The following is a 22,450-nucleotide window of genomic DNA, read 5'->3' as shown; positions in this document are numbered from 1 at the left end:
GACCCCTGGCCTATATAATCTATTTTCTGGTAGTGTGCATGAGTTTTACTTTGAATTCATCATCATCAATCATCATCATCATCATCATCCTTGCCATATCTAAACAATTTAGTATGAGTTTATTTTGGCAGTGTGGGCTTTCAATCACTGAATACCACTTCTAGGACATATATTTTTGATTTCTTGTTTTTCTGTGATTATATATCTAGGCCATTGCATACCGAGTATACACAGCAGATTTGTTTTAAAAGGAGTAGGTTGATATACAAGTCCATATTCAGTCACCTGTAGCAAATATAGTTCCACTACGTCATCAAAGTTGGGGGCTGGCTCTGGGGGACTGTACCTATCTCCAGGGTAGCAGTATGCAGGGAAAGGCAGGAAGAGCCATGGGATATCATAATTTTACAGATGTTCCTGTTTTTCACCTCACTTCCCCAGGAGATTTTGGGGGGTGGTAGTGAGAGAGGGTCCCTCTCCCTGCACACACCCACACCCTGTGTGTCATTAAGCCAAGGTATTTGGGCCAGATGCTGAGTTCAGGACTTGTGCCTTAGTCATGCAAACCTCTAAGTGCCGTCTTTTTAAAAAAAAATGAGGGTGCAGCAATTGGACATGGCCTGCAGATTTCTTACTGCAATTATTCCAAATTCACACCAATAAAACCTTTATCCAGTGCCATCACATATCCTCTCTCTATGTGGTATAAATTATAATTTATATAATTTAACTGAGATCTTGATGGGTGGGCAGTAGTCAGGAAATTTTTGGCATCCTCTTCCATGCTCCCAAGTCCACGTGCTCAAGATTCCAGAACCCCAGAATGGGAAATTATGTGTGTGTCAAGGATTACCTCTTGAAAAACTTAGTTTTTGAAACTTAATTTGTAAAACTAAAATTTGTCTGATTTCAAATGAAATTCTTTCAAGTTTCTCACTTTTTCTTCATTGATATCTCTCCACTCCCCAACAGGCCTTGTACAATAACAAGCTGCAGATGCAGCTTCCTACACACACTTCTCTCTTTGCCTTTAAGATAAGAAGAGATTCCTCCTAGCAGAGGCTTAGCACAGTGTATGTTTTTAAGCTGTTTATTTTGCAACAGAGTAAATTGTATCGTTACTGACTAAACTTTGAGTGTATTGTTGAAAATAGACAATTCTTGATTTCTGACAGTAAATTACAAATTATTCAATCCAGTCTTCTATGTCTCCTTATTGGTATTGTCATGTTTTCCTTAAAAACAACAACAGTCCCCCCTCCAAATTACTCCTTTTCTTGGGGTAGTTGTGTTTTATAGGACAGTATATTATAAGATTTAAATATGTCTTTATCTGATGGTTCTGACCTCTTGCTTACAGGTACCCTTAATATAGGCTAATATGACCATAACTCATTATGGAAGTGACTGCTTAATGTCTGCAATTCTGTAAACCGCAGTTTTTAATTTTTTTAAGGTGTGAATGGATCAGTAAATGGGAACAGTACAACATCAGTATCTGGGGTCAACACATCCGTATTGCTCACTACCACTGCAAGCTCTGCCGGACAAGCAAAGGCTATAACCTCAGGAGGGGGAGGTCGCAAATGTAACCAGGAACAAAACAAAACCCAGCTTTTGGATACCAGAGCTGACAAAATCAAAGATAAGGTAAATAACCTAAAAAAGCTGCTGATTCATGGCTAAAGATGTAAGATTATAGTATTGGCCTTTAAAACTCAGTTGTCTGCAATTAAGATTATAATATAAAGTGTTTTATCTTCTTTGCCAATGTCTTGGGATTTCCTTTTTCTCTAATGCAGGATTTCTCACCTTGCACCAGTTGATTATGCCCATTAACTAAAAGCCAGCAGTAGAGCTTTATGTGTAGGTTCCACTAACCTGAATAGATTAGTCATACTTGGGCATACATGGGAAGATAACATTGAATTTCATAGTAAAAAGAACATTTTGGCACTTTGAGAAAAGATTCACATATCTTCCTAAGTGGGATTTCCTATCTATGAGGTAATGGAAGTATTATTAGTGGCCTCAATTCAGCAAAGTACTTAAGCATTTGCCTAACTTTAAGCACAAGTATTTTCATTGCAGTAGGATTACTCACCTGCTTAGTTAGGCACCTGTTTAAGTACTTTGCTTCACTGAGTCCCAAGTTACTTATGTCCAAGCAATAGAAACTGGAGGCTAGAATTCAGTCTCCTCGTGGTTAGAAAGAAAGGGACTTGGACAGTACCAGCTGCCAATAACTAGATTAAATGTCAAAGGATAGAAGTGCATTAATTCTGATACTTTTTGTGGCAGTCACTTGATACCATAACCTTCTTGCCCCTTCTCCATTGCAATAGTCTGATTGTTGCTGTTCCACGCTACATTCTCAAGCACGATATGTTTTTAATTTTATGTTTTGTGTGGCTTGGGACGTGCAAAACATCTAAAGATCTAAGATTTTTAGGTGTTTTAAGATGCAGGCTTGGATAACTTACTCTCTTTTACCTTGATGACAAGCTTATCTAGGGAGTCTTTTTACAAAATCTGTCCCACCAAAAGTATAAAGTACATTTTACCTCAGAATACTGTTTAAACATGCACCCTCTAACAACCTTCAGATGCATTGGAATGGTTTGCTATGCGTGTCGGAATCTTATTATGCTTTTTAGATTCTCCAGATTTGTTTATTAAATTTAGAAATGGAGCAGTTGAAGAATAATTTTGTATCAGTTCATAAGATTTGCATGCAAATGTGCTCGCATTTCTGCCTCATACACAAGTAGGGAATTTCCCAGGACACAGTATCTTTAATAATACCTCTCTTTATGTATTCCAGGTGTTTGCTTGCTTTTTACTGACCTTAAGCACAGTGCCGAAGGTATTAGAATGTTAACTCTCTCTACCTCCAGTTTTCTCTTCCTGCAGAGTAGTTTGTGGCATAACCATGAAACAGTAGAAATCATTCAAATTTCATTTTTTGGACCTAAGCCTCAGTCTCCAAACTGATCTGGATAAGCCAATTATCAGCCTTTAATTTTAGTCTGTAGAAATCATTCTGATTGTCACTGTCCCTCCTCCCCTCTTCTTTGTATTGTCTGTTTCCTTTAACTATCAGTTCTGAATCATCGGTAGATTTTGTTCTGTTACTGCTTTTAGTTTCCACCTTCCACCTCTATTGTTTCAGTTCACCAAGTATCACTTGGCTTTAAAACCAAGACAGTTCTTTATCCATTCAGATAGCTTACAAAATGTGATTGTTTTCACTGTTGATTCCAAAGCTGGGTAAATTACAGAATGTCCAGAGCTTTTGTCTGTCAACAATTTTTTGTTGTCATTTCCCTCATAATGTAACCTATATTTGTTGGTTCTCATCTCTTTTTGTAAATGATACTGATTTTCTTTAAATCAGAACTTTCTAATTCTGCCCCAGTTAGTGTTCTCCATCCTGAGCTCTTCTCTACAGACCCATGCTTGGGTCAGTACCATGGACCTGATAGCCCTTTATCAATAGAAGATTTCAATTGGGTTTCAAGCCACTGGTGTCAAGATATACAGAGCTATAAACAAAGCTATAAACAAGAACTCAGAAATCCCCTCTTCTGTTAAATTTTTTTCCTCACCTGCTTCTGTACCTGGAGCCATTGTTACATTTGTGTCACTTACTCACTTTTGTGTTTGGCATTTTAAATAGAAACTCAAAGGTTGCGTAGTTGAACTGAAGTTAAAAATGGGGGAAGGGATTAGGGTGGGATTTTGAGTGATCTGTTGGGGATGTGGACATGGAGATCGTTGGAGGAAAATAAATGGGCAAAAGTAAAGACAGCATCAGACCTTCAGTGCAAAGGAGTACTTCAGTGTTTTTGGTGTTGGTGCCTTGTCTGAAGATAAAAGGATTAAGTGTGAAGATGGTCATTTATTCTTAGTTCAGTAGCAAAGTGGAATCAAGAAGAAGTGCAGAGATACTTTGAGAGACATAGGCTGATATTTTCAAATATGTCCATGGAATTTGGACACTTAAATACTTGCCAGTTGCCTTAGATAACTAAATAACTTTACCTTTATATTTGTAGTAACTGTGTATCTGTAAATGTAGTATTCCCTATAGTAAGGAAGTTCAGATAATACTTCAGATACTGAGGTAAACATATCTATTAAGTTAATGAAAACATGTCAGGATTTAAGGGTGACGATTCTCTATATAGCCCTGTTAAAGTCAGAACAGGACAAGAGTTGAGGTAAATAATAAGGGTATGAATTTTTCAGACATAAATTTAGTCAACTTCAGTATTTTGTTGCTCCTCTTAGAAATGCTGTTTCTTATTTCTATGCTTTGAAACATAAGGTGCCATTTAATTTATAACATTGTCTATCTCGCTTTCTAATTTTTCTTACTGTCTGTAAGAGACTATACTCCCTATTCATTTATTTTAAAACAACTTATTTACCTACATCTCTGTTATTGTCTTTCAAAATCTTTTTGTTTTTAATTTTTATATTGTTTCCCCATTTCTTTAACTTCATTCTTTGGTTATAGTCTTCTTCTGTAACTGACATTTTAATTTAAGCATATGTTCTTAAATAATGTATTTGCACTTTCTTGTTCATCTACACTAGGATTTTTGTCTCCTTATGTGTTATCGATAGGTAGGGTGACCAAACAGCAAATGTGAAAAATCAGGGTAATAGGAGCCTATATAAAAAAAGACCCCAAAATTGGGACTGTCCCTATAAAATCAGGGCATCTGGTCACTCTACTGGTAGGTAACAAGGATAACACTAAGTCATTACATTTTCATTCTTTAGAGCAGTTTTCAGTTCCCTATTTTGTTGGCTCTCTGGCTTTGGGTACATCTACACTGCAAAAAAACCCTGCAGCAGCAAATCTCAGAGACTGGGTCAACTGACTCAGGCTCATGGGGCTCACGCTACTAGACTAAGAGCAGCACTGTAAATGTTTTCAATTGGGCTGGAGACTTGGCTCTGAAATTTGGTGTGGGGGGGAAGGGTCTCAAAACCTGAACTCTAGTCTGAGCAGGAACATCTACACTGCTATTTTTAGTCCCATAGAGCGAGTCCAAATCAGTGGAACCAGGCTCTGAAACTTGCTGCTGCAGGGTTTTTGGTTTTGCATTGTAAACATACCCTTTGTTTCTTAGAGTCCTATGTGCATTCTTATAGAATTTCCTCTACTGAAAATGTATATCTCTTTGTTCTCTTGTTTTGGTCTTGTTAGGCTCTGAAATATAAACATAACATAATGGTGATGGCAAGCTAACTCCCCTCCCACATCTTTATCTCAGATGATCTCAGAATTACTCATCACTAAGGCTAAAATTGCTCCTTTTCTAGTTTCCCACTGTGTAAGTAAACAGTTTCATACTACTGTATGATCATAACTCTAATGTTCTGCTCCAAAGCATTAAAAGGTGGCAGCTCAGTATACTTTAATTCGCTTCCCTTCAGACTTCCTCCACCTTTAACTGAGGATAAGAAGTAGACTACATAGTATAAATTCAGGGCCAGATTCATCAGCCTGCTGTGCTGCTCCAGCAACACAAAACATTTAAAACTGGTGAACAATCTATTTCAGGGTTCCCAGGGCATACAGGAATTTTTTGATTGGGTTGGGCAAGGTAGGGCTGGCATGCACCCCAGTTTTCCCAACCTGGTATAGGAAGGGTGGATAAGGAAAAGAAGGCAGAATCAGGGAGTTGCTACTTCATCTTCAGTTGGAAGTCTCTTGGGTCCAATGGCAGCTGGTGTGAGAAAGAACAACTCTATGGCCTTGTGCCAGGTCAGGTTGTGTCTTGCTGGTCAAAGGATTCAGGATTTGCAAAGGTAGCTTAATACATTTCCACTACATCCCTTACCCTCTAGAGCTGTAATGTTCACTTTTGGGATTTTCAGCTGTATTTGATTAATAAATTTCAATACCACTTAATATCAAGTATTGAAACTACTTTCTGGCATCACCTCACCAAGCATTATCTTGCGGGGCGAAAAGCTGCTTGTTGGATTTATTCATTCCATTCAATCTAGATGGTATTTTGCTGAGCAATTGAAATGTTCTGTTAACACAGCCAATCTAGGCTAATTCAAATAACATAGCTTGTTTACTTGGGGCCAGATTCTGCCCAAGGTTACCCTTTAGAACCTTATTGAACTCAATGGGATTGCTAGTCAGAGTAGAATTTGGCTGTTATACTTATTATTTTATATTTTCGGTATTCCCTGAAAAAACTGTTATTACCTACTTCTAAATCTTCTTCTGCATATTCTTTAAGAAAGTAGCTGTTCTGACCAATATCTTGGCAAATTTAAATCTCTTTGTAGTCTTCTCTTGTATATTTCAGATAAGACAATGGTGCAAAAATCACTATTGTATGGATGTACTTCTTTCTTCTATATTGTCTTGCTTTTCTTTTCTTGTCAGCAAATATTTTAGAGACGACCCCATGAGTGTTTGTTTTAAATTTCCCTTTTACAGATTATTTTTCTCCTACAATTTCCTCTCTCTCTTTCTGTTTGTTTTTTTATTTCTTCGCTGTCCACTTGTCTGCATATTTTAGCTGTTTTATCTTTTATGCTGTCATTTGCAGAAACTCCTTGGTCAAGCCTACCCTTTTCTGACCCTCTAAATGCACTTATACCCCCCTCTCCCCCACACACATCCTATAAACACACAATGCTGTTTCTCCTTTTTTATACTAAATTGGTGCCCCTTGTGTAGAAATGTGACCAGTTCAACCATTATTGGCTTTTACCTATTACAAAAGGGGCCTGAATAGCCTACAAGCTGAGACTCTTATGACTGCAACAGTAATGCACAATGCAGTGAGGTTCCCAATTTGTCCCTAGACAAATATGGCAGAATATGGAGTTGTATGCCAAAAGCAGCTACCTCTTTTCTTACTGGAGAGTCTGCTTTTTTATACATGGAATATACTCCATGCTTCTCCTTTACTTTCACCTATTGTGCTTATCACACTCAAACCCTCAGAAAGAAGAACTGAGCATGTTTAATTATCTTCCCTTGTCAGTCATGCTTCTATCGCATCTGTCTGCAAGAACTTGCTGTTGTATTGTCCCTAAGAGTATGCCAGACCCCTCTTCTTAGGGTGATCACTTTCCCTATGGCCTTGTGTCACAGGGTTCCATGCAGGCTCTCCCACTTTTGGGCCTGCACCCTGTGTTTAGGCTGGTATTATAAAGAGTCTTCCATGCCTCTTTTTTTTTTTAATCACCCCTGTGTCTTTATTTACAGTGCTTGTGCAGTTCCCTGATCCCCCAACAGTTAGTGCCCCATAGGCCCTCCGCAAGATCTCCTGGTCCTTGAGGCTTCCTTGTTGGCAAGGAGACAGAGATACTGCCCTCCTGTCTCCTCTCAGGCTAGCCTCCTCACTGAGGTTTGCCCAGGGCTTTTATAGCCTTCTCCTGCTCCGGCCCAGCTGTCACTACTTAGCTCAGTATGTTTCTCTGAGCCAGCCTTCCTTAGGGCTTGAAGCTGGGCTCCCTGCTGAGTACCTGCATCTCTGCACCTGGCCTCCTGGCCAAAAAACCAGGCTGCAGCCAGCATTTTGGCAGGGCTTAAAAGGGGGTCTTAGCCCTACCCTGCCACACCTTGTCTACAGTATGAAAAGGTGTGCTTCTAAAAATGAGGTAGCTAATATGTTTTAGAACTCGGGTGTACACAGAGCAAGTTGTAGTTTTTACATGTTTACCCTAGCAAGTTGAGGTGGACCCACTCATAAACTCTTTTCTCTTGACTGTGGCATGACAATGTGGGTGAGGTAATATATTTTATTGGACCAATTTCTGTTGGTGAGAGAGACAAGGTTTCAAGCTTACACAGAGCTCTTCTTCAGGTCTGGGGGGTACGTCTATATCACCCGCCGGACTGGCGGTTAGAGATCGATATATCAGGGATCGATTTAGCGTGTGTAGTATAGACGTGATAAATCGATCCCTGATCACTCTCCTGTCGGCTGCTGAACTCCAGCTCTGCGAGAGGTGAAAGCAAAGTCGATGGGGGAGTGGCGGCCGTCGATCCCGCGCCGCGAGAAAGTAAGTGATTCTAAGTCTATCTAAGATACGTCAACTTCAGCTACGCTATTCTCATAGCTGAAGTTGCGTATCTTAGATCGATTTCCCCCTCCAACCCAGTGTAGACCAGGCCAGTGTAGACTACGTTAGTGTCACTGCTATATGCATTCAAGTTGATTGTCAACATCAGCCTGCCGTATCTCTGGTTGCTCAAGAAGCTGATATTATAAACATACATCCAGTGGGTGTCATTAAAAACTGAGTATTTACTATTTGTAATAGTTAAATGTATTGCACTGTTTTGGGTGATTCTTATTCTACTGACAGAGGTATTGTAAACACAGTAAACACCCATTTTAAATACTGTCCTATATATCTGATCTCAGGAAGTTCTGCTCATTTTACTGCTTGCAAATCATGGTATTCTGTTTCATTTTAAGACCTTAACCTTCATGAAGACATATCCTACTTCTGTGCCTAGTATTTGAAAGGAAGATAAAAACATTGTTCCTCTTTATATCATATTTAAATCACTAAATATCTAGGACCAGATTCTGACCTTGAGTAAGCAGAAGCAGCTCCACTGAAACTAGTTGCACAGGATATAAGTACCTGTTTTATAGTGTTGTAAGTATCATGAGTCACAGTGTTGCATATAGGGTAAAGACGTGGCAAAAGCCATACAGCTACTGAAGCAGTCAGACCAGTCTTGACAAGCCCATAATAGAAATTCAAACACTGTGATTGACCAATAATTAAAACTTCATTTGTTCTAAATGCTGTGTTTAATAACTATCGCAAATGGCAAATAGCTCCACCCTCGTGTAAATTCAGCCCAGGTGTATCACAAGTATGGTTAGCAGTCCGTACAATTAATTCCAATAAATCCCCCTTAAAACAACAAGTTTTGAGATTTCAGCATAGAAATCTTAATTCTTTTCAGGCTCCTATTGTTTCAGTAATATGATTACTGTTCAGTAGCCATGATAAAAAGCTACTTAACTATACCAAACCTCTGATATATTCCTTTTAAAAGGTAAGTAAAGAAAAAAACTTTTCTAAAGATGCTTTCTTAGATATTCTCATTACTACTGTAACTTAAAAGTATTGTCACTTTGTTCTCTCCAGACACCCTGATGCTCTGCTCTTCAACATGTCTGCATATTGCAGTGTAAATTATTTTCCTTTCCTACTGGTCTGACACTATCTCATTCTCTCTATGACATCTTCAGTGCTCCGTGTATCAGTATCTATCTAGTATCAGAGAGGTAGCCGTGTTAGTCTGGTTTTGTAAAAGCAGCAAAGAATCCTGTAGCACCTTATAGACTAACAGACATTTTGCAGCATGAGCTTTCGTGGGTGAATACCCACTTTGTCGGATGCAAGGTTGCATCCGACGAAGTGGGCATTCACCCAGTATCTATCTAGTTTACCCACATCTCATCCTTGCTTTCAAGGTGCTGTTCAACTTCTCTGTCCCTGCCTACATCTTAAACCTTGTTTCTCCCTACCCTCTACCTTTATATCTTGCACTCTGCCAATATTTGCCTTTATGCTTCATGCCTTTTTTTTCTTCACATTGCCCCTTACATCTGACATGACATCCCTGTCTTAATGTTCCAAGAGTCCTCATACTTAGAGTCCCTCCTTAAAGCAAATACACTTGTTTGGCTAGCTTTCAAAGCCTCATCTATCACATTTGAAAATCTGTTCTTTGAAGTTTCAATATATATTTCACATCTTCTCCTGTATTTTTGTCACCTTGTTGCTACCTTCTCTTTTCTGTTTCCTGTTCTTGCCTATTACAGATTGTAAGTGCTCTGATGCAGAGGCCATCTCTTCCTTCCTGGAAATGCCATGCAACTTTATAGTACTAAGCAATAGAAACACTATACTAGTTAATAGCTGTTAACTACTGTCCCTTTCAAAGACAGACTTGTAGGCTCCATTCCATGCCCTTTCCCCCACCCCTTCCCTCAGCACCCCATGGCATTTAATTCCAACATGGAAGTGAGAAGGCAACCAGCTCCTTGTTCAAAATAGAGTTTGCAGTCTGACACAGACAAACCTAGAGGGGCCACAATATCAAACAAAATTAATATGATGTACAAAAACAGATTAACCAAATTATCACAGCATGATTATTGAAATACCTTGATGGAGCTTATTGTAGGTTTTATTGTTTTCAGACTTGTTAGAACACACGTTCTCTGTGTGGTCACCCAACTATCTAGGCCTGAATTTGGCAGTTACACAAAGAATCTCTCATATCGTCCTTAAAATTGATGACATTACGTGTTCTCGCATTCAGTGGGATACAGGTCTCTAAAATATCAATGATGTATCCTTGACAGATGTGGTTAATTTATTCATTTTCTAGTTCCCCTTTCTTCTTTCCGAAGAACATCAGGAGAATAAGATGCATTAGAGAATTGCTGATAATATTAATCAAGACCATGTCAAGAAGAGATGGATGATGTAACAAATTAAAGATTACCCATTAATAAAGTTTTTATCTTCTCTCTAGAAACCAAGAAAGAAAGCAGTAGAAAGCTCCAGCAATAGTGATAGTGATTCAGGCTCCTCTTCAGACACCTCAAGTGAGGGCATTAGTAGTAGTGACTCAGATGATCTAGAGGAAGATGAGGAGGAGGAGGAGGAAGATCAAAGCATTGAAGAAAGTGAAGATGATGATTCTGATTCAGAGAATGAAGCACAACATAAAAACAAGAACAAGGTATGATAGCTGTATAGTGATTGTACGGCTAGCAATCTTGTTACTGAAAGTTACTCTTGAAAAATTAAACTCAGATTTGTATAGCTGAGGCATTGTTTAAGAAGTAATACCTGTCAGGAAAGGGCATTTCCTGGCAGTCAATGGCTTGCTCAGGGTAAAAAGCACCCTTAACTCAGCTGGTGGTTAACTTCTAGGAAATGCCTGACCTGGAGGTAATTTTTGTTATAAACTGGAAAATATATAATATATGTAAAGACAAATTAAGTACTTTGTGTTGTAAAGTTTAGTTGAACTGTATGTCACCATGGATACTGCATTCTGTTCATAGCTGCTCTTTTCTTAGTGTACCCTTTACCCTATCCAGACCCAGTAAAGCAGGATGGGAATCTCAATATTCTGTTCCCACAATTCTGATGCATATGGGCTATTCTCCTCTTGTCTGCAGTTTCCAGAGGCAATTCAAAGCTGTAGCACAGCTTCATGTTAGCCAGATCCCCTTCTCTAGCCTACTGCCTGATCTTCTGCCTCTGTGGCAGCAGTCAAGTGGAGGTTCACTTTGCTCCCAAATTTTCTTTGACAGGTTATTTTTTTATCTTTTTTTTTTTTCCAGACAGTAGCAAAAATAAGCAGCCTGTCTTTCTTTTCCCTCCTCTGGATCAAGCGTTGAGCCTTGGGATGGTCTCAGCCACCCAAAGCTGGCACTTCAGCATCTCCCAGTGGGATTCTTCTACCCCTGGCATGGCAGAGCTGTCATGCTAACACCAAGCTAAATCCAAGTGGTGGTCTGCAAGGCAGCTTTTACAGGCTCTTCAGAAGTCGAATTGTGCCCTGCCAGTTCTGTGCCAGCCAGCCCTTTTACTGCAAGCGCATAGGCTGTGAATTGGATAGGCACTTCAGGTGCCCCCCATACTCCAAGAAAACACCACTCCAACACAGAAAAGCCTAATTTGTAGACAAAAAGAAGAGCAGGGAGAGACTCCAATGGCTAGGAGGACTTCAAGCAGCCAGTCCAGGGGGGAAGTCCTGGGGCAGAACAGGACCAGAAAGAAAAAACCTGTAAAGGGCTCCAGGTCTCCCTCTAAACTCCCTAGGAAGAGAAGCAGTGCTTGTATTCAGAGCTAGAATCAGGGAACTTTGGCAATGAAAACCCATTTCCCCGGCTGGGAGAGTGGGATCCTGAGTGGGAGGGTATTGAGGAAGATTTATCTGGAGGGCTCAAGGAACTGCATAAAGCAAGCCACAAAAGGTCAGCCCTAGCTACAGCTGAATGGCAAGATCTGCAAAGAGGGCCAAAAGGCTAAACATTTCAAAAAGAGCAAAAAAGAAAGGAGAAAGGGTTTAAAAAAAACCAAAACCCAAAAACTAAGAGGTATTTGTCCTCTGACTCAGACGTCTCAGTCTCTACTGAGGAAGGGGAGTGCTCAGATTCAGGCTCTGAGGAGGACATGGTAAAAATACAAGAGAGGCTTTTTCCTCATAAAAATGTTTGAAACAGTGTGCAGAAAGGTTGCAGGCATGATCCAGATCCAACCTGAGCAGGTGCTAGAGGGCAGTCCTAAAGGCAAATACAGTACCTGCCTTCTAAATCATAACCTGAGACATCCTTCTAGAATGTGATCAAAGAGGAATGGGAAACCCCTGATAAGGGTAAATGCACTAGCAGGCATTCACTTAGGTATTACAAAGTGCAAGAACCAAAAAATGCCATTACAGATATACCACAGGCCAATGCTGCTGTGGAATCTTTAGCAAAAGATAAGAGTAATCCCATCTGCAGGGGATTTCTTCCCCAAAGATCCAACTAATAGAAAGATGGAAGCCATCCTCAAAAGGTACTTTGAAGCTTTGTTGGTCATACTTAGAGCATCCGTGGCAGCTACATGCTTTGCAGGAATCACAGTCTCCTGGCTGGAGGACCTTAAGGTCATGAAGAACAGAGACCATCCTGAATTCCAGTATTTATTTATTTATTTGGTGTATGCAATCCGGTCAAGCCAAACCACAGCATTCTTACCAGTGATGTTCAAGATCTGAAAACCTCCAGGTAATTGAGTCATTTTGAAGTCCTCAACGTGTCTCATGGTTTATGACTGCCCACATTAACATAGTGGACTGTGTCTAAAATGCGACTGAAATTCCGCTGCAGTACAGATTCCATGTCTGGTATGAAACTGGTTCAGAAGGCTCCATTGCCGTCGCAGTAAATCAAATACCTAGGTTGATGTTGAGTGGGGTCTGAGACAAGATAATTATTTGTCAATTTCTCTGCAGACTGTGAAGCTCTACCATAAGTACCTCACCTGGTGAACTTATCCACAGTGGGCGCCATGACGGCAGACGACCAGGTGTTGGATTAGGCAAGTCTTTAATTAATGGTAGATGTGGTATATCACACAATTTCATCATAAGTTTTGCCACGCTTTCCTCTCTGAGAACACTGGGTGGAGAAATATTGAATTCCAGTCCACACTTAAGAAGATTTCCCTGGCAGCAGCCTTTGTGGCAGATGCCACAATGGATACAGTGAGATTTTAAGCCAAGCCATGGCATCCAGCTCAGCAGCTAGAGGCTCATGGAAGGTTGGCGCTCATTCTATCTGAAGTCACAGATTCTCTCCTCTTTGGGGGAAAGCTAGACAAAATAGTGGCAGAAAGCACTGCCAAACTCAAACAATCCTTTTCCATCCCACTTAGTGCTCTGAGATGGGACTACAAGCCCAGGAACAGAGATGTATTGAATCAAAGATACTCCTTCAACCTTAAGGTCCCCACCTCATCCCATCTTCAGCCAATCCCCCATCTTGAGCAACTTTGTCAAATGTAAGCTGGTGTCAAATGAAATCTCAAATCTCCTGGCCATAGGAACAATAGGGTTTCCTCAGAAGAAAGATTCTTAGGACTACTTCATTTTCTTCATTGTCCAGAAGAGCATTGGGATGGAGGGGAGAGATGGGTGTGGGTGGGATTCACAGCTGTTCTGGATCTCAAGCAGCTCAACAGGTGGATGAAGAAAATGAGATTCCACCCTAGCAAGTAACATCTAGCAGATGTTCCCATATGACCATGCCACTGTAGACTGCTGAGATTTTTCATGCCCTGCTACCAGTACCAAATGCTCCCATTCAGCCTCTTATTGTCCCCTAAGGTCTTTACCAAGATGTTGGAGGTAGTAATAGCCATACTCAGGTCTCCGGGCACTCACTTGTATCCCTTCCTAGACGACATGTTGATCAGGGCTCTGACCCACACAGTGCCACAATTTGGATGCTGGAACTGCTTCAAGCACACAGATTTGTGATAAACAGTGAGACGAGCTCCTTGACTCATTCCACACAGAGCGTTCACCAGGCAATGGAAATAGACACTTCTGTGGCAAAGCTTTACCCATCGCTGGACAAATTCCCCAGGATCCAAAACCTGTTATCCATGTTGATAGAGTAAGGAAGGCTAACCATAGCTCAGTGTCCACAGCAACTGGGCCTCTTGATTTCTTGTATATGAGCCACCTTATGGGGAAGGTCCCATATCAGCTGCCTTCAGGCTTTTCTTCTGAAAGTATGGAAGCATTTACCAGAACGCATGCAAGATCTGGTATGGGTACCATGCTAGGTGCTGAACACTACCAGATAGTGAACAATCTCATGGTACATCCACAAGGATCTTCCCATATGTCTTCCAGACCCACAGGTACTCACAATGAATACCGGCTTGTTGAGGGCGGGAAACGCATCTGGGGCACAGGACAGTGCAAGGTACCTGAAACTTCAAGGAATGGAACAAGCAAATCAATTTATTTGACCTCAGAGCAGTCAGGCTAGCTCTGTGGAAGTTCCTGAACTATGTAGAGGGCAAACATGTTCTGGTCCAGTTGGGCAACATGACCACTGTGGCATATATCAGTAACTAACAGGGAAGAGGGAGTGTTAACTCTACATGCAGAAGTGATGGAGATAATGAAATGAGTAGAGAGGATTCAGCACAGGAGATGCAGTCAAGAACTCAGAATGGTGCCTGAATCAGGAAATCCTCACTCTGATTTTCAGAAGTTCAGCCTTCTGGCAATTAACCTATTCACCAGTCACAAGAACACAAGGCAGTCCAAGAACTTCACAAGGGAAACAAATCCCAAATCCTCCCTGGCAATGAATGCTCTTTCACACAGATGGCCAGAAGACCTGCAATATGCAGTCTCACTTTTTCCATTTCTAAGAAAGGTGATCCAGAAGATAAGGTGAGAAAGTCTTATTTCAAGTGTGCAACAGCTTTTCGGTTGGGTGTTGTGGCTTTGGTCAGAATGGAGGCATGGAAAGATGGATTCACCTTAGGCAAGAATGATTCTGAGATTCTTAGCACCACTTTTTTGTTGTCATGGAAAACACAGTGGGGATAAAGCTGCCAGGTTCAGAAACTCATCTAGCAGATATAATAGTGACCAGAAAACAGATTTTGATGGATAGGTAAAATGGAGATATTGATGTCAGTGCTCAAAAAATGTGTGGGTACGGCATTTAACGCCAGTGGTAGGTTCCACTTAAGAAATATTGGTTTAGCCCAGAGGTGGGCAAACTACGGCCCGTGGGCCACATACGGCCCGCAGGATCGTCCTGCTTGGCCCCTGAGCTCCTGGCCCAGGAGGCTAGCCCCTGGCCTCTCTCCTGCTATTCCCCCTCCCCCACACCTCAGCTCAATGCTCTGGGCGGCGGACTGTGAGCTCTTGCTGGGCAGTGCAGCTGCAAAGCCGGGGCCTGACCCGGTGCTCTGTGCTGCGCCATGGCAGCTGCCTGTCCTAGTGCTCTGGGCAGTGCAGCTGTAGCGCTGCCAGCCACCGGCGCTCTAGGCAGCGCGGTAAGGGGGCAGGGAGCGGGGGGGTTGGATGGAGGGCAGGGGAGTTCAGGGTGGTGGGCAGGGGGCGGGGGTGTGGATATGGGTCAGGGTGTCAGAGGGCGGGGAACAGGGGGGTTTAATGGGAGCAGGGGTTTGTGGGGACAGTCAGGAAGGAGGGTGGGTTGGATGGGGTGGCGGGGGGGCAGTCAGGGGCAGGAGTTCCGGGGGCGGTCAGGGAACAGGCAGAAGGGGTGGTTGGATGGGGCAGGGGTCCCGGGGGGGGCAGTCAGGAATGAGAGGAGGGGTTGGATGGAGTGAGGCAGTCACGAGCAGGGGATCCGGGGGCGGTCAGGGGACATGGAGGAGCAGATGGGGCATCAGGGGGCAGGGAACGGGGGGTTTGGATGGGGCAGGAGTCCCAGGGGGGCCATCAGGGGGTGAGAAGCAGGGGGGGTCAGATAGGGGGCTGGGCCACGCCTGGCCATTTGGGAAGGCACAGACTCCCCTAACCAGCCCTCCATACAATTTTGGAAACCCAATGTGGCCCTCAGGCCAAAAAGTTTGCCCGCCCCTGGTTTAGCCAGTGTGACTGCTCTGAGAAATCTGGATACCTGAGGATTCTCTGTCAGGGAACCAGAGGATCTTGTGAATATGACACTATGTTGACACCTGGCACCCTTGTGGTGGGCTGAAATCCCTTGTCTACATCTTCATAAAGCGAGTCCAGGATAACTGGGATACCAGGATCCTTGGGATTTTTGTTGTATTCTTGACACAATGAGCTAAACCTAGTCCAGACAAAGGAGTAGGCCTTTAGTGTTGAAGCTCGGCTGGAGGAGAGTACAGTTCCAATCGCTTTGGAAGATCACCTCAGTGCAAGCTAACACTTTCCTTTCAATAACCATGCTGCGAGTTGTAAATGGTCTGGATGAAGAAATGGGCCTGGGTAAACGATGCCTGGTCTCACTGGTAGCTGAAGTGGGGGTTCCAACTGCAGTGCTATCAGATTAGAAAACCATGTCTATTTGGCTAGTGTGGCGCTACCACTATTACCTCTTCTATATGAGCACTGAAGAGCTATATTAAGCGCACCTAATTGACAAGAAGATCAGGCTCCTTGTTTGTCACTTTTCATCTGAAGTGCCAAGGGCTCACGTATCTAAATTATTACTAGCTAGATGGATCAAGGTATGCATCATAAAGGCATACAGTGCGTCAGGTGCTCCTGTTCCAGACTTAATGAAGGCACACTCCACAAGATCGGTGGTGACTTTGTGGCGGAAGGAGCTTGTGCTTCTTCCACAAGAGATCTGCAGGGCAGTAAAGTGGTCTTCACCAGTTAACATCTTTATTAGACACTACAAAGTGGACTTCATGTCTTCTGCAGAAGCCTCCCTTGGTAGTAAGGTGTTGCACGCAAGGATTCAGTAATAGCATTGCTAGTTAATTCCAGGGGCTCTTCCTTATCTCATTCTGTATTTCCTATCCCTCTCTACGTCTGTTGGCTGTTCACTGCTTCCTATCTATATCTATATCGGAGTTGTGGGATACGCTGGGCTTGCGGAATGGTAAATTTCTTACTGGATGATTTCCTTTCTGCTACAATGTATCCCACAGTACTACCGTCGCTGGCTGGCTTCCAAGCCAAGGGACAATGTTTAATTTTGGTAGTTATGCCTGTAGGCCATAGCCTACTGTACATAGTTTATTGGTTGGCTTTGAAGTTATTCTTACTAATCTTATTCTGTGAAGTTTTTACTCGTTTTTGGAATAAATCATCTGGCAGCAGGTCGGAGAAGGAGGTATGGCTAGCACAGAGACTGTTACAGTTTTGAACTGCCTCGGGAAACCGCAGACAGAAGGAGAATAGCTCATACATATCAGAATTGGGGGGAAGTTGGTAGGAGAAAGGAAATGAACAGGTAAGAAATTTACCATTCCATTAGGTTTTTAATCAAGAATACATTTCAAAATAATTGATTTTTTTTGGCCTTGTTTTTATGTTAAACAGTGACTTCCTATGGGGAAAATATCAAGCAATCAAATACATTGTAAGATTATTTTAAAATAAATTAGTTACCTTGTTTTGAGGAAATTGTAGTTGCTTTATGGAGATTAATTATATAACATTTTGTTTGTCATCTTAAATATTTAATGGGCTAGTGTAATCTATATAATTTTGTAAATATATTTTACAGGTGCTAATGCATAGTAGTGTAACAGACATGAAAGCAGATGGACAAAAAACACATGAAAAGTCCCAGGAAAAGAGAACACACCAGCAGATACCTCTTGTGTCTGATTCCCAGACTCCCTCGTCATTCCAATCCCAGCAGAAGCAGCCTCAGGTTTTGTCACAGCAGCTTCCCTTTATTTTCCAAAGCTCTCAGGCAAAGGAGGAATCTGTGAACAAACACACAAGTGTAATACAGTCTACGGGATTGGTGCCCAGTGTGAAACCTTTGTCTTTGGTAAATCAAGCCAAAAAGGAAACTTATTTAAAACTTATAGTCCCTTCTCCTGATCTACTGAAAGCAGGGAATAAAAATACCTCCGAAGAATCTAGCCCTTTAAACAGTGATGTAAGATCAAAACGGGTGAGTAGAAATTACTGGCTTAGCAATACTTGACTTTGTTCTACAACTATAGTGTCTATAAGCATGTCCTTCTTAACATATGATAGCATTATGTTTCTCAAGCTCTTTGTTATAAAATCCAGGTTTTATAAATTACGTTAATTGGTGAAGGTTATGTTTGTGGTTGAGCACTAACAATACCTTTAAAGCTATCTGGTTGCCTTTTAGAACAGCTAATCTTAAGCCTTAGGTAAAAGGTTTTATTAATTAATTTATTTATTTTATTTATTTGCTGAATGTGTAGTGTAAATTAGCAGTGTCTTTTAGTATTCTGAAACAATATCTTGGAAAAATCAACTCATATTCTAACATGTTCATGAAGTATCCACAGTAGTTGCTTCTCAGAACATACTTGGTTTCAAGGTTGATTAGTCTCATTCTCTGCTGACCAGTCTCTTACAAATCCATTGAATGTCAGTAGAATGCCAGTGAAAGTGCCACACAAGGTTTACAGTACATCACTATGGCCCATATTGTGCAACCAGTGCTCATGCTGGTAAACTCTTAGGGCCAGATTTTTAAAGATATTTGAGAGTCTAGAAATGTAGATGCATGCCGAGTGGGATTTTTAAAGCATAAAGGCCACTAACTTCTATAGATATCAGTGGGAGTTAGATGTCTAGTAGCTTTAACAAATGTCAAGCCCCATTGATATCAATAGAAGTTAGTGGCTACAGCACTTTAAAAATCCCACTAGTTACTTATCTGTATGTTTAGGTCCTGAATACCTTTAAAAATCTGGCCCTTAGTTCCACATGTAGCCATTGACTCCAGTGAGACTATTTGTGTGAATGCTCACCAGTGTAATATGGGGGAGCCATAACCTAGCACTACAGCAATACAAGCATAATGTAGTGTGTTTAGCATTAGGAGCGTGAGTCTCACCTGAAATCATTGTCCTAAACTAAAGAGGGCTATGACATGGATATTTTCTGAAGGCAGCCCATGAACTGTTTGGCTCTCTTGGGAGCAGTCTCCAGTCCTTAATCATTGGGTTGAATTTTTGCATTGGAGGACCCATGAAAAATTAGCAAAGGCAAAAACTTGGGAGATTCTTCAAGCTCCAGCAGGGCTTTCAAACACTGACCTATGGGGTGGGGTGGGGGGGAAGGACCGTAATACTAATAATAAAACAATAGAAGCTCATGTTTTAAGGTGATGTTTAAGGTTTGACATACATGAAGGGCAAGTCTACATTTAAAATGCTGCACTGGCACAGTTGCAGCGCTTTGATGAAGACGCTCTATGCTGACGGGAGAGAGCTCTCCTGTCGGCATAGTTAATCCACCTCCCCGAGAGTCAGTATCTATGTTGGCAGGAGAAGCTCTCCCACCAACAAAGAACCGTCTACATAGAGGGTTAGGTTGGTATAACTAAATCACTCAGGGATGTGGATTTTTCACGCCCCCGAGCAATGTAGTTATGCCAATATAGGTCTGTCGTATAGACCAGGCCTAAGAAAAATAAGGGAATATTTTTTTTCATATCTTCTATCTTGGCATCAGAATTCGGTCGAATCTGAAATACTGTAATATCTTATAATAATAAAAAAAAAAAAAAGGAGATGCTAAAGACAGTGTAAGTGCATCTGGAAGGGCTTCAGCTTGCTGGATTATGAAGGTTATAAACTTCCCGATTTGTTGCATTACATGCTGACAAAGAAAGAAAGAAAGAAAGGGATTTTGTCATGCAGCTCCTATTAAGGAGTTGAGTGGCTAAAAATCAATGTACCACACTGAAAATGAACTCCTATGGGACAGTCAGGCCTGAGAATTTTTTCTTTGCGTCTCGTGATTTCAGTCAGATTGTTAATGTAGTTTTAACACTTCCTATGTCTAGTGTGTAATCATGGCTTCTAATTAGTGTATGAATATTGCTTATATATGTTCATTGATTATTTTCCCCTAGGGAAGGTGAGGTATTCTTATTGCCCTTAACAGAGCCATGAAAATAAATACAATGTAAGGTCTACACTGAACCTCTGAGGAACCCTGATAAGGATTTAATTCTGGTTAAAATGGATGGAATGGGATTCCCTTTGGAGCCTGTCAGTCCTGCTCCATGCACTCTAAAAGGGTTGTTGTTGAGTGACTTCAAGAGTGTCTGTTTCCCTAATTAAGGGATAATTATGCTGCCTTTGAGCATTTTCAGCCACTGCTGGTCTCTATAACAACAACCTGGTGTTCTAGCATAACAGTTTTTGGAATGATCCCAGTGGTTCAACATATTCTCATTGATTCCTGTGTCAAATTTTCCTATTCCAGCCATCCCCTTAATCTCCTGTTATTTTTAGTAGCCATTATTATTTTGTATTCTGTGTTATATTTATTAAGATTTATGAATTGTCTAACAATTTGATTTGCATCCGGTTGTATGACTTTTACTCTGTGTCAGTAAGAAAACGAGAATTTTTACTTTAATTGCTATGGAAATCTTATAAACACTACACTGGGCATGTCCTGTTTCATGTAATTTTTTCCCTATTGACTTGTTTTCATAAGAGGTAAACTCTCAGTTTCCAGTTATAACTGTAGCAGGTGATAAGAGTGAAAATAGCTCTCCAGACTGAAGTAGAAGCTTCAAAAGCTTGCACCATTGTTCCCATCAGCTTAATATCTTGAATCCCTGGGTCAGCCATCTTTCTTTGATTTATCATGAAAAATCTAGGGAGAGTCTAGATGTCTTGATACCTGGTCATCTATCCAGCTCTTGAGCTACCTACCCTCCCTACCACCTACTAAAACTGCTTTTTTGTGGAATGCAAATGGTGAGGACTAAACAAATATAAATTTCCCTGTGAGATGCAGTCTTTTTTTATTTTATTTTTTGCCTCTCTGTTTCTACAGGAACAGTATAAACAGACATTCCCAGCACAATTAAAGAAACAAGAATCATCTAAGAACCTGAAGAAGATTATCACAGCTTTGTCAAGTCCAAAACCAACCTGTAGTTTACCAGCTCATCAAAAACACACATCTCAAGAAAACAACCATTCTAATCCATTCTTGACAAATGCACTCTTAAGTAATCACCAACCCAATGGAGTTATTCAGAGTGTCATCCAGGAAGCACCTCTGGCACTTACAACCAAATCTAAATCCCAGCCCAAGATAAATGAAAGCATAGCTACTTCTAGCAGTGCCCCCTTTTCTTCACTAGGAAATGTAAGTACATGTGGGAAAAAAACATCTGGTAACCGGACACCTGTTATGCCCTCTACCTCTCCTGTGTTACCTGGTCTGGGAAAGGAAAAAGCAGTCAGCAATAATGCAATAACAGCAGTAAAACCACAGCACCGCCTTCATTCTTCAAAATCTTTAGTGGAACAATTTAGAGGAACAGATTCAGACATTCCTAGTAGTAAAGACTCTGATGACTCAAATGAAGAGGATGATGATGACGATGATGATGATGAAGACGACGATGAAGATGAAGATGATGAGGATTCTGATGATAGTCAATCAGGTTATTATTTGATTTTTCTGTATAAAAAAATTAAAGATTTTGTTCTAAATTTTGTATGAGGAAACACATATCCCACAACTCCTTGAGTTACTTTGTTCTGTATTGGTTCCAGTCATGTCAAAGCCTGGGTAAATTCACGATGATCTTGGAATGATACTAAAAGGCATCCTTTTAAAAGATTTCTTAATTAATGCATCCACAGACTTGAGGAATGCTAGAATGACAAAGAGCTACAATGAACAATTCTCAGTGTGCTGTTTGTTGTCCGGTTGTAACCTGTACTTGTTACTGTTTTCCCACAGAGTCTGATAGTAATTCAGAGTCAGATACAGAAGGGTCTGAAGATGATGATGAGGATGACAAAGATCAAGATGAATCTGATACTGATACTGAGGGAGAGAAAACACCACTGAAACTAAATAAAACAACTTCCTCTGTGAAAAGCTCTTCCATCAGTCTCACAGCTCACTCTACACCACTTAATCTCCAAGTAGTAAAGACTCCAAGCTCTGCTCCTGCTGCCTTATGTCCTGAATCCCAGTCACCAGTTTTTCTTGGGACGCCTTCTTCCACACTTAATCCAAGTACACATTGTGGTATCTTACTGTCTTTTATATAACAAAGTGTAGTGTCTGAGAAATGTGTCTCATAAATGTATTTCAAAAAGTGTAATCAAGATAATAGTGTCCGTAATGTACCATGTTGCAATTGGATACTGACCTTACTCTCCTTTGCCTGATCCATAAAGGTACTGATCA

At 41.1% G+C, this 22,450-nt stretch overlaps 1 protein-coding gene across 10 annotated transcripts in view; it reads left to right on the top strand.

Moving 5' to 3' along the window:
* BAZ2B (bromodomain adjacent to zinc finger domain 2B) overlaps positions 1-22,450 on the top strand; it is a 334,995-nt gene that overhangs the window by 214,719 nt on the left and 97,826 nt on the right. For all 10 annotated transcript variants that reach the window (XM_044978298.1, XM_044978304.1, XM_044978306.1 and 7 more), the window contains 5 exons: positions 1,457-1,650; positions 10,559-10,768; positions 17,790-18,188; positions 21,074-21,692; positions 21,995-22,288. In XM_044978298.1, coding sequence (XP_044834233.1) covers positions 1,457-1,650; positions 10,559-10,768; positions 17,790-18,188; positions 21,074-21,692; positions 21,995-22,288 — 1,716 coding nt within the window. The remainder of the gene's footprint in view (positions 1-1,456; positions 1,651-10,558; positions 10,769-17,789; positions 18,189-21,073; positions 21,693-21,994; positions 22,289-22,450) is intronic.

The sequence above is a fragment of the Mauremys mutica genome, chromosome 10 (genome assembly GCF_020497125.1).
Source record: "Mauremys mutica isolate MM-2020 ecotype Southern chromosome 10, ASM2049712v1, whole genome shotgun sequence".
NCBI lineage: Eukaryota > Metazoa > Chordata > Testudines > Geoemydidae > Mauremys > Mauremys mutica.
Note: the sequence above shows the minus strand (reverse complement) of the source record. Positions and strands in the feature narration are given on the sequence as shown.